Here is a 15,638-nt window from a genome sequence, read left to right as displayed (position 1 = left end):
AGTTCTTAAGGCTTTAGAGACTTATCCCTAAATGACAAGCGCTACGGTGGCAGCTCCAATGGAATAGGATCTGTAGAATGGCGGAAAACGCTTCCATATTTAGAAGGAGGTCGGTCTTTTAAACATTGCTCGCCCAACATGTAGCACAACTGTGATTGCTCACAACCCCGAGATCCTGCTCTGTACCACCAGGTGGCGCCATCCTGGTCACACAGCTCCAAAAAGGACTTTAACCCCTTCAACTCAGGATAACAGTGGCCACTTTATCTACTTTTTAGAAATAGATCACAAAACCCAAACTTCGGTGCCTGTCAGGAGACGCCCACATGTTGGTAGAAACTTTTTGGCAGCCAGATGTGAAACAGTTAAAACAAAAAACGCAGTCACTTCTGATTTTGCCATTTTATGAAATCTACAATAGATTCGGCAGCGGCGTACAGATGTCACCGCTCACGTCGCTTCATGTCCATCATTGGGGCTCAATCAGAACGGCAAATTAACCAGCGAACCCGTCCCCCAGAGCGGCCAATGGGAAGCAGGGGAGGGTGGGGGGGGCTGCGTACTGCTGCGGACCCCGGGTGGAGAGATCGTGAGGTCCGGCTGCAGCCGAGAATGGCTGCGATGTTTTACCACCTCCTGGTTGCCTCACACTTTGCGCCAATTTTGGAAGAAGGGACCTGGCCAGCGGAGAGGAGCAGTGCTGGAGAGGTGGTGGGCCCATATAGTATCAAAATATAAACTCCAATATTAACTCTAGTGACTTTTTACCCTAATTCCACCTGTAAAACTTCTCCTCCTCCCCCCCAACCTGACAGCAGCAGAAGCTGACACACGGGGGTAAAAACAACGTGGATTTTATTATCATTTAAATAGAAAATACATCATTCACAATAAGGTCACTTGCATGATGAGATGGCACAAGAGGCTCGGATCTGCCCCGAACTCGACAAGTCTCATGCTGAACCCGAAATCGGCGAGACGGCGCAGAGCGAGCGGGGACACGACATACAGGGAGCGATGTCTAGCGTCACCACGACTAAACCCTCAAATTAAAGAATCTCGGCCATCCTACGATGTGCCGCGGGGAATCCTAGAACCATAACCCCATTATTAGGGAATCGCCTGTGTACTCAACGGGGGCCGGGGGGACATCACGGGGTTCATATATCCGCCACCTCGCAGGGACGGTTTTACCTCTGTGCAAATGTGGGCAGGACAGTATAAAAATAAGTCCCTCGGGGCGTCCGTCACATCAGTGGGCACCGGGCCAGGAAACATCCGCAGTCCGGGCCAGGGATCATCCGCGGGTTTTGAGGAAGCACTTTCGTATATTTCGGACCTTTGCCATTTACACGTGGACGATCCGCACACGCTCACCTGGACTCTACACGCCGCACATCCCCGAGGCACAGCTGGGCCCTGATCTTCTGGGTACAATTTATTAGGAAAAAAATATATATATATGTGACGGCATGTCTAAAATAATATGGTAAAAGCAGCAATGGATTCACTAGAAGTCTCCAATGTTCATAGATCAGCCCCCTGTCCTTGGGAGGGTCCGCACTCAGGTCGGAGGACGCTCGGGGTGGACACTCAGGACTCGACGTCCTCCACGTAGTTTGCAGGATAAAGCCCGGTTTTCCCAGAGAGGAGACGTCCGCGGCACCAGCCCTGCTCATCTTCAGAGCCCAGCTTCACGAGCTCCTCTCCTGGACACGAGAGAGAATAGGTGGCCATAAATCACCAGAATGACACAGAACAGGCCACAGGCAACGTCGGCTATAAGAGGACGGCCTCACACCATCGGCCAGACAGCAGGGCTTAAAGGGGATGTCCAGGACGTCACAATATGCCATCAATATCAGATTGGTGGAGCCGCCGGGCTGCAGGATCCATGGTGGCCACATGTATTAAATGCACAGATCCAAAACAGCGCCATACACAGTCCACTCTCGAAACTGCAGCTCGGCTCCTATCAAAGTGAATGGGTTCCGAGCTGCAGTACCCAGAGCGGCCACTATACGGTGTGCAGCGCTGTAAGATCTGTGCACTATGCGGCCAAATGTATGAACAGCTGATCATTGGGCGCCCGGACCCACACGAACCAATATCAATGGCCTACCATCATTACTACATGCCTGAACAACCCCCTTTAAGCCACTGCAATGCAGACTAATCTATGCAGAAGGTGAAAACTCCACAACTTCCTGTAGGTTTTACAGATCGTGTGCAGCGTCCATCCTGTGTGCACGGTGCCCACTGACCTCTATGGGCATTACAAGTGCTCCAGTCTGCAATCTGCCTGCACGTGAGATCGATGCATCACTTACCTTGTGATTCTGCCAGGGAGGGGGGGGGGGGTACATAAATAACTACAATCCGTTATACAAGTAATTTGTGGGACCCCGTCACTATAGCAATGGCACCATCTCTGCGCACAGCCGCTCTCTACATATTTCTATGCCTTTTATTAGCAGTACTTTCACTGCATACACTTATGGGGGAACATTGCAGTACCAGATGCAGCCTACAATAAGGGGTGGTGCTGCAGACCCCTTTAATAGCCACCTCATTATGATTTAATGAGATGCATAGCTTCCCTCTTCCAAAGTCAGCGCCCCCCACCGCTACCTCCCACCCATTCAGGGGTCATGTCTGATATTGCGGCAAGCTTCCATAGAAGTGAATAGAGCAGAGTTGCAGTACTACACACAACCTCAGGACAGGGGTGGCGCTGTTTTTTTTGCAAGAAAGGAGCCATGTTTTCACAACCCTGTAAAGGGGCCATGACAGATCAGTGTAGGACTCCCACTGCCCCAACTCGCCCATACATATGCACGCTCCGCTCAGCACAAAGTGCATGTGTTGTCATAAAGGAGAAGGTACAGGTCCAATCCTTCAGTGTGGACGCCCGGGCAGCCCGGCAGACTTTCCACTGAGGTGTATGGGCGATCAGCGCATTCTCCCCTATTCTACAAACAGGAGGTCACTTACAATCACAGGACAACCTCTTATGTAGCAGAGATATTAAAGGCTCCGAGAGGAGGAGTTTCCCTTTAAATTGGTTGTGTGGGATTCCAAGAACAGCGCCACCTGCAGTATTTATTGCAGCTCAGCTCCTGTGGTTAGTGCAGCAGAGCTGTAATACCAGAGACACCTTGTAGACAGGGGTGGTGCCATTTTTGTATTTTCTGTTCCTGGATGTGGACCGATTCCCGGTATTCTCTGCACCATACGCATTGGATGACCGGCGCTGCGTCTCCTCTGGTCCCAGCAATGTGCAGCTGACGTTAGTACAGTAATTAGTGCAGTGTTAATGGTGGACGATCGGGTGGGTGGCGTGTGGTAGGGAGATGCGTGCACCATGCAGGATGCCAGCCTGCGGGCTCTGCCAGAGTCATGCACTAGGCCTGACCAGGGATGGAGGATGGGGGTGCGGGGTACGTGCCTGTGGATAAGGAGACAGTTGGGGAGTTAAGGGAAGGTTAGTGGTGTATACCTGCCGAAAAGCTCAGCTCGTCAGCCTCCTGTCCAGTGTAATCATACAGCGCCCGCACACGCACGCCCTCTACCTGTGACGCCTCCCGACCATTACTGTCCAGTGACTTTTTAGGACTTTCGTCTTCGGACCACTCCGAGCCGTCATCTTTCACGGCACTGCAAGAAGCACAAGGGTTAATGACCACTGCAGACAATTGAGACCCTGCAGAGCAACGCCACCCAATATATGATATACGCCCATATAGGCGGGGGGGATGGATGTCACCCAACATCTCCAAGAGGAAAGACATTCTCCAAGGAGTTTTCCAGGACGGACACATGACGGGGGGAATCTTAGGCCTCGTTTATGCAGGTTTTACCCCAAATCGGAGTTTCCTACATGTGAGGGGATTCTGCAACCAAAACCCAGGAATAGGAGGGGGTTCAGTGGAGAGGAGAACCAGACCCTTCTAGGCCGGGCAATGCTCCCTGGGAGAAGTGTCTGTAGACTGCCGGCTCCATTCAGGCCTCATCTCCAGCGAATGACAGACCCGGCCACAGTTGCCAGCTCCAGGCAGAAGCTCCTTCCTTCTTATTAGGCCTCCTTCACACATCCTGATATTTCCAGTACTGGTGCCATCCATGTGCACAATCCGTGTGACACGTACTGGAATAGCATGCAGAATAGAAGTTACAGATATTCAGGTGTTAACTGTGCAAACAGAATAGATCAGATGTCTGGGAGGTATATAAATTAGTGCCGTGTGTAGTTTACTTAACAAGTATTTATCTAATAAATGAAAAATAAAAATGTTGTGAGGTTCCCCTATTTTCAATAACCAGCTGAGGTCAAGCAGACCGCTGTGCGCTGTTCATTAGTCTTGGACAAGTCCAATATCCATGGATCTTCCCAGCCTATTAATATCAACTCACAGCTGTCTGCTTAGGCTTTACTGGTTACTAAAAATAGGGGGACCCTTAAGGAGGAGAAAAAAAAAAAAAAAAAAAAAAAAAAAAGGCTTTTACTATTACCAACCAGAAAAGGCCAAGCAGATAACTATCCATGGCGCCTTCCCAGCCTATTGATATCAGCCTGCTTAGCCTCTGCTGGTTATTATAGATAGAGGGGACCCTACATTTTCTTCATTTATTAGCCAATTACAAGGACAGAAAACTTCACACACTACACAGACATTATTCCATCTTTGCACATCTAATACTTAAACATCTGCCACTTCTAGTCCGATACAGACCTTTCACACTTATGTAATCCGTGTGCCGGACGTATGGACGTCTGTTCTGCTGGAAAAACTGACATGTTGTGTTTACACATGTAGACGACATGTGCGCAGCCCCATAGATTATAATGGGCGTTTGTGGGCAAGAGTCTTCAGCAAGTATGAAAACAGTCACCACATACTAGAGACTCGGACGTGTCAGGGGCCTTAATGAGGATCAGTGCCATCAATGATAGAGCCAAACCTTGTGCAGCCGTGGCAATACAGAAAATTGCGATAAGTGGGCGCCACCACACAACTGTGGCAGTGTCTGGTATCGCAGCTCAGCATGCGCCCTCATTGGCAGTGTCTCCTTCACATAGACAATGTCTTTAGTGCTTGCGTCCTGGAAAACCCCTCTACATCTAGTGTTTGACCAATGTGCGGTGAGGGGCATTTTTTGGCGGAAATGCCCTTTACAGGGTAAATGAAGCAAAAAGGACGATGTTTTCATCCAGATAAAGACTCCGTACACAAAACACAGAACGTAGATCTACACATACAGGGGCTGTGACCACCAGAAAAGCCCCTGTGATCCCACAACCACCGATCACCACCCAGAGAACAGATGAAGAGAAAGCGGGAGAGTCTAATTAGAAGAGGTCCATGAATGAGAGGTCAGCCGAGGAACCCCGCCACCAAGGAGAAAGCATAGACAGGGACCCCGCGTCAGCGGGAGCAGCTGACGAACGGCCAGTACTGACTCTGAACGTCGGTTATCCGTTAAAGTGGCATAGAAATCCTGGTCTTCATCTGCATAGGAAAACCTGGGAGGGGGACGTCAAACAGATCGTGAACCGACACCAAACCCTCCGTGTCCCACATCCCAGCATCATAAGTGGGCAAACTGGTCAGTCTAATGCTCTGGTGCAGCGTTCCTGAATCTGTGGCTCCGGCACGCAACTACAGCCTGCTGCAGAACGGTGGCCATCAGGGCATGGGGTCACTGTCCAGCCATTGCAAAGTCCCATCATGTACCGATGGCCACAGGCTGCCAAAATATGATGGGAGTTGTGGCTCTGAAGCCGTTGTAGAACCACGGTATGATGGGGGGGTGGTATTTTTACAACAGCTGGAAAGCCACAGATGAACCTTGACCTAATACACAAGAAGGGGGTTCCCTGTCCTACGAAGCCCATGGTCGGCTGTCGTTGCGCCGACAATCTGTGCACTGATATTGTCCGGAGCATGTCAGACTCACCCGCGGTTCAGCTGCTGGGTGGGGGTCCCGGCTGATACCCCATCCTTGGCTGGCACGATGCCAGTGAGGGTGACCTCCTCCACGTTTTTACTGCTGCGCTCCTTCTTGCTGATTGGCCTCTGTGTCTCCGGAGACCATTCCTGGATTTAGATGCAGCAGGGAAGAAAAAAAAAAAAAAAAAAAAAAAAATTCATGAATATCGGCTGATGGTCTCCCCGTCCTGCACCCCCACGTACCAGGCCATTAATATTAGGGGAAGGGAAACCTCCACAAATCGCAGAGTAAACACCAGGCCGGTGGGGGCTTCAGGATGGGCAATCCCGCCCAGGTGAACTTTTAGCCGCAGCAGTATGCATGTATATATATAAAATTTTTTTTTTTTTTTTTGCACTTACAAATTAGCAGGAAGTTTTTTTTCTCCCACAAAAAAAAAAAGCCAAAAAAAAAAACACTCACCAATTCTTCAAAGTGCAAATTCCACAATTGTTTACAGTGCAGAGGAAGCAAAGGAAGTTTATCCTGGGAGGACTGAAGCTGTAATCAGGAAGGAAGGCTTCACAGCCACTAGAAAAAGGCAAACAGGACCCCGACCAGGGGATATCCGCTGACCGGACTGTTAAAGGGGTCCACCGATAGACGGCGAGGGCCCCGGCCTCCACCCTCAGACACCAAAGCCTCTGCCCGTGACCAATAGACAGCGAGGGTTCGTCCTCAGGAAAAGGTCATGAATAGCAGATCGGTGGTGATCCTGCACCCGACATCACCACCGATCAACTGGTTACAGCTGTGGCTTTGACCGGATGTAAACTGTGGAGAAAGGCACAGCTCCATACCGAGGGCAATGGCTTTTCACATATACTGAAGTGAATGAGGGCAGAGCTGCAGTACCGAGAATGGCCACTACGTGGTGTATGGAGCAGCGCTGGTTTGCTACAGTTTACATCCGATGATTGCTGGAGCAGTCACTATCTGATTGGTGAAGATCTCAGACCCCCACAGCACAGACAGACTGCTGCGAAGCAGGAGCCAAAGAACAGCGCCACAGCTATCCACAGGTTGCATGAGGTATTGCATCCCAATCACCTTAATAGGGCAGAGATGCTATATCAAACCTAATAAGTAATCAAACAAGTATGGACGGCTACCTCAAACTGCGGCCAGTTCATAGCCATGCCTGGCCCGTGGGTGTTCCTCCACCATTTCAGGTCCTGCTGATCTTCAGCCGCCCCGATGCCCTGGTGGAGGTCTCGGTACAAAGCATGAAAGCTGCAAGAGAGCAAATAAAATGTGATCAGAGCCAGAGCGCCGGCCGTGTAACCCCACGGGAGAACAATGAGGTGCCGGGGGCAGCGTCCAAGTGGGTGGGTGGGGGGGTTTAAGACAGATCGATATATCTGCTCAGAAGGCGCCGCGACGTCTGGACCTCGAACAGCGCTGCCCACCATTACCTGTCTTTGCTGGAAAGATCAAGGTGCTTGTGAAAATCCAGCAGCATCTCTTTAAAGAATCGGAGTCTCTTCTGCTCGGCCTCCTGGCAGCTCTCGAATTGCTGCTCCATGTCCTCCATGTAGCGGGGGTTGTATCGGTTCAGCTCATCAAGGGCTTTCTCATACACCCCTTTCTCCTGTGACATGTGCAGGACAAAGAAAAAAAAAAAAAAATTAGGGTTACTTCTAGGGCAAAGACACTACAAAAAAAAAAAAAATGGACAAGTCCTTAGGAGAAGCCATTATATCAGAGGCGGCCAGGAGAGCACCATGTAGTGGCTGTTCTCGGTACTGCAGCTCAACTCCCACTGAAGTGAATGATCTGAGCTGCAGTATTGAGAACGGCCACTACACAGTAATGAGCTGTACTGTACAACGGTCACCCGGCCAATCAGTGGGGGCGCCATGATCCGATAGTGATGACTTGTCCTAGGGAGAAGCTTCTTCAATATCTCGGCTTCTAACCTTCTCCGCCTCCTGGGTGCTCCGCTCCACCCGTTCCTGTAATTTGCGGATTTGCTCTTGTGACACGGAGGCATCAGCCTTTGAATGATCCTCTCGCACTTGTGCCGATCGCTCATCCTTCCGGGCAGCGTGGTAACGCTTTTTCGCTGTCTCGACCTGTAAGAGAAGAAAAAAAAAAAAAAAAAAAATCACTCAGGGGGGGGAAATAAAAAATTAAAAAAAAAATGCAATTTGCGATAACGTTCCTGGGGGTGGCGAGTGTTGTGCGACTGATCCCGGGAGACCAGAGGCCCACTCTCTGAGGGCAGCATTATGAGCTTGAAGTACAAAAGACATTAAATCAGATGCACAGCAACCTGCTAATGGTTTCCAGGTTAAAAAAAAAAAAAAAAAAGTTTAGACAGATTTCCTTTTCCAAGAAGGAAGGAAAACTTAAACAGGAGAAGCCATTTCCCATGTGTCACCACCTCGGCCATAGATTCCCAGCATGCACAATGTCACACGGCGGTCACCCTGTCTGGTCCCACAGTCCCGAGATACAGGACAAGAGATTTATAAACTTCCGGGGAAACTATAAAGTGAGCGATTTCCTAATGGGAATATTTTTAGAGCACTTGTGCAGGACATGGAGGCGATTACCCTGAGAAGTTTAGCGATTGGGAGTAAAGAAAAAAAAAAAATTTTTTAAAGTCACGCAAGAATTAAAGCTGCCACACCGTGCTGAGGCCGTAGGAGCCGCTCACTTCTAGGTAAGGTTTGCGCCGCATTTGTTTACAGGTTCCGTTTGGTAATGGGAAGAGCCGACAGCGTGGATGTGGACAGTCAAGATCCACATGGGTCCTACTACTCCGACTGAATGACAATCACAGCAACACCATCTGGTCTCCCCCTAGGGGGTCATGTTCCCACCAGGCCCCGCAGAGGTAAATACGGTTGTAGATTTTGCAATGGCAGCATCAATCATACATACCGCAGACCTTAAATCCACAGCGCCTTTTTCCTCTGCAGTGCAAGAAGGAGGTTTGACCTCATTGACAACGTTGGTCTTGTAATACACAGCGGTCGGCATTTATGCCATCCCATAGAGTCTTTTCCAGTTTTTGTACAACAGAGGAGGACACTACAGTCCACACGTCATGTACATCAAATGTATGGCACCCACAGGACTAGTGCGGGGTACAGGGGTGTTCCCATGATATGCTTAACATCCACAGGATGCATAAAAAAAAAAAGAAAAATCTGTAGTAGATGTAGCCCCCCGCAATCAAGAAGGGGGCCTTGATACGGCACTGACTGGGGAGAGGGATGGCATTCCCATTGATCTGGATGGGAATTACAGTCACCTCTCCAACAGTGTATTCTCGAGATCTACTATACACCCACCATGTACATAGTAGTGTACATCTGTTGTGAAGTTAGTTAGGACATATCCTGAGTGGTGTAGCTGTGCATCCGGCACTGGGATGAGATTAAATTAATAGAAAGTGATAGTATGGCAGACATTATACAGAAGTACCCAGGTTTGCATCTGATTCCAGCAAAAGGATGAGAAAACACTGTACACAAGTACTGAGTAATGCAGCTATGAATCCAGCTCTGGGATGACAGCCAACACTTACTGGAAAGCAGCAGCATGGAGGATATTATACAGAAGCGCTGAGCTGTGTAACTAAGGCTAGAAGTTTGTCTCCAGTTGTGGAATTGGGAAATTTGTAGCGCAAGACACTTACATCTTTAAGTTTCTTCACCCAGGGTTTCTGCGCTTTGCTGAACCCGTCCTCCGACTCCTTAGTCTCTCGAAAGCCTCCGATCATCTGCTTGTGGAAGGCTTCCTTCTGCCAGTCCCGCACCTTCCCGCTGTCTTCATCCCATAGTTGATTCCTCAGCTCAGTGTGGATCTCGCTGAGGGCATCTGCAGCGGTGAGGAAAGCGTTCCAAGCCTTCTCCAGGGTGCCGTACTGTGGACCTGCGGGCAACAAGGGAGGAAGCATTACATCTACTAGTTAGATTGTACATTTCACCTGACTGCTCGGAAAACGCAGTCACATGTCCATGAGGAATAACACCATTACCAGGCATTATATGACAGAGCTGGCAGTTTTCACTAGTTTTGTTTTCTCAGCGATGTTATAGCAGTACCGAGCATTGTAGCTGCGAATGCTGCACTGGGCAGGGATAAAAATTGCCAATTAGAAAGCAGCTGCAAAAAGGAGGAAATTATACAGAGGACTAAACAGTGTCGTTGTTAATCAAGCTAGGGTGAGATAAAACACTTAAAAGAAAGCAGCACTACTGAGCCATTAATCCTGCACTGGAATGAAATAAGACACTGTATAATTCCCATAATCCAGCTTTGGATATTCTCTTAGCCAAGTGAAGAATTCACTACTCAGTTCTATATACTGACCACCAAGCTGCTGCTTTCCAGTATTTTATCTCACAACACCACCAGTTAGTTCCCTTTATAATTCCATGAGCAGTGTGGGTGTGAATCCAGTTCTGGGGTGAAATAAAACACTTACTAGAAAACTGCAGCATAAAGACCATTTACAGCAGAATTAACTAGTGTAGCATTGAATTGTAGTGATAAATCCATCTTTCTCTTCCCTTATGCAGCGATCTGAATACGCAGCTGTAATCTGTGACTCCTCAGCAAGCTGGCAGTCGCTTGTCTGCTCCTCCTGGTCTCAATCAGCCAAGGCTGAAGGAAGACAGCACCTGACAATAGGCTGTAGTACATGGCCTCTTGCCAGCACTGGGCACACAGCAGTAGTCCTGCAATGACTGAGAGGATGGGGGTTGTAGTAGCTTCAGAAGTTCAGCTCTGTGCAGACATTGGGCTGTTGCATTTTTCTGTACATGTGCATCAGTCTCAGGTTGCACGGAGCGGTCCCTACGGCTTGTCACTGGCCCCGGGGCCCAGCGACTGATGTGTCCGGGCCTGATATCAGCCTTTAAGTCAGGCACATTTTTTCGCTTCTGTATGTGGTTTGACCGTCAGACCCCCCCCACCCCCGGGATTAACAGCGACGGTAAGGAAGCACTCCGGGTGGTGTCAGACGCCACAGAACTGGAGGAACCGGATTCACCACTTACCGGATCCTATTTACGGAAAGATCATACGATGCAACGAGGATTGGGGTTTACTGCACTCGCCCCTGCGCCCACGAGTCTCCTACTGCTGTTAATTACCATTTCACAAAGTCTCGTCTGGGCCCCTTTACCACAACCCCCTCTACTGCAAGGAGAAGAGATTTTGGGCCCTTCCAGGGTCTGTGCACAAGGGGCCACCACCTTACGAAGCAGAAACATCTGCAGAGACCCCGCGTGCGCAGACTTTAAGGGAGTTCACCCCACAACATTTTACATCCAGGATAGATGATTGCTGGTGGCTGACAGCCAAAGGAGGGGACGCCTGGCCCGTTCTCCGGGCCCCCCCACGAGGCCATAGCCCTATGGAGGGGACGCCTGGCCCGTTCTCCGGGCCCCCCCACGAGGCCATAGCCCTATGGAGGGGACGCCTGGCCCGTTCTCCGGGCCCCCCCACGAGGCCATAGCCCTATGGAGGGGACGCCTGGCCCGTTCTCCGGGCCCCCCCACGAGGCCATAGCCCTATGGAGGGGACGCCTGGCCCGTTCTCCGGGCCCCCCCACGAGGCCATAGCCCTATGGAGGGGACGCCTGGCCCGCTCTCCGGGCCCCCCCACGAGGCCATAGCCCTATTGAGGGGACGCCTGGCCCGTTCTCCGGGCCCCCCCACGAGGCCATAGCCCTATGGAGGGGACGCCTGGCCCGTTCTCCGGGCCCCCCCACGAGGCCATAGCCCTATGGAGGGGACGCCTGGCCCGTTCTCCGGGCCCCCCCACGAGGCCATAGCCCTATGGAGGGGACGCCTGGCCCGTTCTCCGGGCCCCCCCACGAGGCCATAGCCCTATGGAGGGGACGCCTGGCCCATTCTCCCGGTCAGGTCCACCCCCTCATAGCCCTTCTAGCTCATCTTAATGATTGCTCAGAGCGTTGTCATCTCATGTTTTCCCACCTCTTACCCTTTTCCAAGCTGCCCTTCCATTTGCGGCTCCAGTCGGTCAGCTGCTGGGCATAACTCTTCTCAATTTTGGCCCGCTCTCTGAAACAGGTGACCAAGTCATTACACAGCCGGTTCCCGTCCTCGATCCGCTTTACGGTGCGGCGGTAGTTACCAGCCTAGAGAAGGTAGACAGACAGCTGCATGATCCTACTGTTGAAGGAACAGAAGGAAGAGGCTCCTGCTGCAGACAGTTATCTCACAGGCCAACACATTAGTGAGGTGGACGGGGACCTGGCACAGACTGGAAGAGCAGAAGCTGTTCATCATGGTTTACACAGAGCCTCTTGACATTTCATTTTGCAGAAAAATCTCATTAGCCAGGACAAGAATTCAGGTTGATTACTTGCAGCCCCCACTAAACGGTGCAAGGAGTGGTGACGTTCGGGCTCTGTACGTCCAGCGGGAGCAGTTCCAGAACCAACCAATCTGATGCTGACCAAGCCATATCGGTCTTGGATGCCCCCTTTAAGGCTGTATTCACACCTTTGTGGTAGTCACATAATGGATCACTATTAGAACTGATACCACTAAAACCTCTGACCGTGGCTCCCGTGGGGCTCCTCCATGGTGTCTATGTTGCTGATGACAGACAGCATCAAAGACACTTATATTTTCTGGAAGCTCATGTGGCACTCACCTCCCAGAAGCTGCCCCCAGCAGGGCCTCCCCCGTCATCGATCATGACTGCGGATTTCTTGCAGCACAGAATTTTTGCAGATTAGATGAACACTGGAGGAAAAAAAAAAAAAAAGCAAGAGAATTAATGTGGATACCGGTCCGGTGAGCAAAAGACTATGCAATCCCCTGTACCCACAGATTACTGCGACCGCAACGAGGACCCGTCAAAGCCACAAACTCCCAGAGGAAGAATTGCAGACAGGGCTTGTCCTGCGGGAGCCAGGGCGCATGGTGCACCCCTAGATGTAAGGCTCATCCTGCTGCAGCGGGAGCCAGGGCGCACCCCTAGATGTAAGGCTAGTCCTGCTGCAGCAGAAGCTTGGGCACATGGTGCACCCCTAGATGTAAGCAGCAGAAGCCGGGGCGCATCCCTAGCTGTAAGGCTAGTCCTGCTGCAGCAGAAGCCGGGGCACACAGTGCATCCCTAGCTGCAAGGCCCGTCCTGCTGCAGCGGGAGCCGGGGTGCACGGTGCACCCGTAGAGGCAAGGCTCATCCTAATGCGGCAGGAGCCGGGGTGCACAGTGCACCCCTAGATGTAAGGCTAGTCCTGCTGCAGCAGAAGCTTGGGCACACGGTGCACCCCTAGATGTAAGCAGAAGCCGGGGCGCATTCCTAGATGTAAGGCTAGTCCAGCTGCAGCAGAAGCCGGGGCACACGGTGCATCCCTAGATGCAAGGCTCGTTCTGCTGCAGCAGGAGTCGGGGCGCACGGTGCATCCCTAGATGTAAGCAGCAGAAGCTGGGGCACATCCCTAGATGTAAGGCGAGACCTGCTGCAGCAGAAGCTTGGGCACACGGTGCACCCCCAGATGTAAGCAGCAGAAGCCGGGGCGCATTCCTAGATGTAAGGCTAGTCCAGCTGCAGCAGAAGCCGGGGCACACTGTGCATCCCTAGATGTAAGGCTAGTCCTGCTGCAGTAGAATCCGGGGCACACGGTGCATCCCTAGATGCAAGGCTTGTTCTGCTGCAGCAGGAGCCGGGGTGCACCCGTAGATGCAATGCTCATCCTAATGCGGCAGGAGCCGGGGTGCACCCCTAGATACAAGGCAAGTCTTCACTGCCATGTCTGCCGACCACACAGCAAGCCGTGTACAGTGATTTAGTATAGAACGGATACATCATACGGACAGAGCGTCAGCAGCGCCTCCTGATGTGGAAGCCTGAAAATGCACACATCCTGCACCAAAAAAAAGCTGAGGATCCGACCTCAGGACATGACAGATGCGGCCGCCACTTTGGAGGGAGATGCAGGACTCGTACACTTCAGCACTGGGCACGTCGCTGCAGAACCTCTTTGCACTTTTTTGTAGCTCAAACATTCATTGCATTTTTTTAAGGCCAACAGCAAAATTCATCTGATTGTTCCTGCACCTCCAGGTTTTCAGTTTGCCATGTACAGCGCGGTTGTACGCAGGTAGAATTTAGCAGAAACGATCTGTGAGAGGCAAAGGAAAAAGGAGGAATGGCGGGTGTACACGGTGACAGTTCAGCCATGGAGGCGCCGTTACACAAATGGGAAACTTGCAGCACTACAGTTGTGTGGAACTACAAGTCTCAGCAAACTGAAAGCTTTTACAACATCTGGGCTGCTGCCGTCAGCACATGTGGCCGGTGCAAGGTAACGTCAAAGTCCGATAAGCGTAAAAGCGTAATGACGGCCATCGTCCGGTCCTGTATACATTACTGGGCCCTGGTGGGGCTCAGACTGAAGTTATAAACTACAGGATTCAGCCATTTGCTGGAGCGCCCACCAGACCCCAGACCTAGAATGACAGCTCTGTGCCTACAGAGAAAGCTGTCAATCACCGAGTAGGACCGCCCACTGGACTCGAGCGAACAAGCGGGGGATTAAAGGGAATAAAAAAAGCGAATCCCATCCCAGAAACCATTTACTAATCTGCTCGGCCCAATGTGACGTCTCCTTTAAAACTAGGCCACAAGTTTCCAAACATGTCTAGAGAATCAGCCCCCTACAAAACCATGTACGTGTTCTACTCCTGCTGGGATGGGTGTATGTATGTATATATGTGTGTATATATATATATATATATATATATATATATATATATATATATATATATATATATATATATATATATATATATATATATATATATCTCTATCTATCTCCCCTGGGAACGTATATTACACATCAGCCCCTGCGGCAGCTGCTGTCACGTCGGGTGTCACCTCGCGGTATAATTCTCGGCCTGTTGCGGTATTTAGCGATGTCCCCCTCTCCCCAGGGGTCTGATCGTACCCCACCATAAAGATCCAGGAGTCTGATCAGACACCGTCCCTTGTACTGACTGCGGGGATCCGTCCGCCTCCGATCAGACTCCTCGTTATTAAATGAGCAAAGGATCCAAGAACGGAAACTGTTCTCACTCCCAAAATAAACATTGAACACAGGCCTAAAATATCAGCACCTGCTGCCAGCCATGAGGGCGCCCCCTCTTCCCATTACTGGCACTCACCAGCCCAAGATGGGGGATGGCAAGGAAGGTGGAAATTTGGAAAGGTCAGAACTGCCCCCATGGATGGAGCACAATGGGCACCACCCTGGGGGCACAACACGGCCCATATACCCACCGTGCTGCAGTATCGACCGTCCACCGTAACACAAATTGTGCATTTATCGTCCCCCGTAGAGAAGAGTGACCTCAGCTTTGGGGGTTCATACAGTCACCCCCATAATTTATAATAAAACAGATTTGTGAAACTTTATAAAAGCAAAGTTTACATCTAGACTACAGTAAACAAAAAAGTTGCAAAGCTCATTTCTAACAAAAAAAAAAAAAAAAAAAGAACCCCCCCCCCCCCACCCGACTCACACCCAACCTCCGCTCCATTCATTGTCTATGGAACTGATGGAGAAAGCCCAATACATCTAATAGTGGAGGTTACATTAGAGGCCGCTTCTCAGGGTGGGGGGTCCAGAGCCCCAATATTGTGATGGCTGG

At 50.7% G+C, this 15,638-nt stretch overlaps 1 protein-coding gene across 4 annotated transcripts in view; it reads right to left on the bottom strand.

The window, feature by feature from the left end:
* Positions 1-838: 838 nt before the first annotated feature.
* Positions 839-15,638, bottom strand: part of PACSIN3 (protein kinase C and casein kinase substrate in neurons 3) — a 37,790-nt gene continuing 22,990 nt past the window's right edge. For 3 of the 4 annotated variants that reach the window (XM_073541624.1, XM_073541626.1, XM_073541627.1), the window contains exons 3-12: positions 12,634-12,725; positions 11,956-12,112; positions 9,641-9,876; positions 7,911-8,066; positions 7,407-7,582; positions 7,104-7,224; positions 5,959-6,098; positions 5,462-5,524; positions 3,500-3,657; positions 839-1,709 (exon numbers count right to left, since the gene is read on the bottom strand). In XM_073541624.1, coding sequence (XP_073397725.1) covers positions 1,594-1,709; positions 3,500-3,657; positions 5,462-5,524; positions 5,959-6,098; positions 7,104-7,224; positions 7,407-7,582; positions 7,911-8,066; positions 9,641-9,876; positions 11,956-12,112; positions 12,634-12,678 — 1,368 coding nt within the window. In that variant the 5' untranslated portion in view covers positions 12,679-12,725 and the 3' untranslated portion in view covers positions 839-1,593. The remainder of the gene's footprint in view (positions 1,710-3,499; positions 3,658-5,461; positions 5,525-5,958; positions 6,099-7,103; positions 7,225-7,406; positions 7,583-7,910; positions 8,067-9,640; positions 9,877-11,955; positions 12,113-12,633; positions 12,726-15,638) is intronic. The other variant, XM_073541628.1, reaches the window with a different exon arrangement.

Source organism: Dendrobates tinctorius, unplaced genomic scaffold, assembly GCF_039654945.1.
Source record: "Dendrobates tinctorius isolate UK_male_01 unplaced genomic scaffold, ASM3965494v1 ptg000124l, whole genome shotgun sequence".
NCBI classification, from domain to species: Eukaryota; Metazoa; Chordata; class Amphibia; order Anura; family Dendrobatidae; genus Dendrobates; species Dendrobates tinctorius.
Note: the sequence above shows the minus strand (reverse complement) of the source record. Positions and strands in the feature narration are given on the sequence as shown.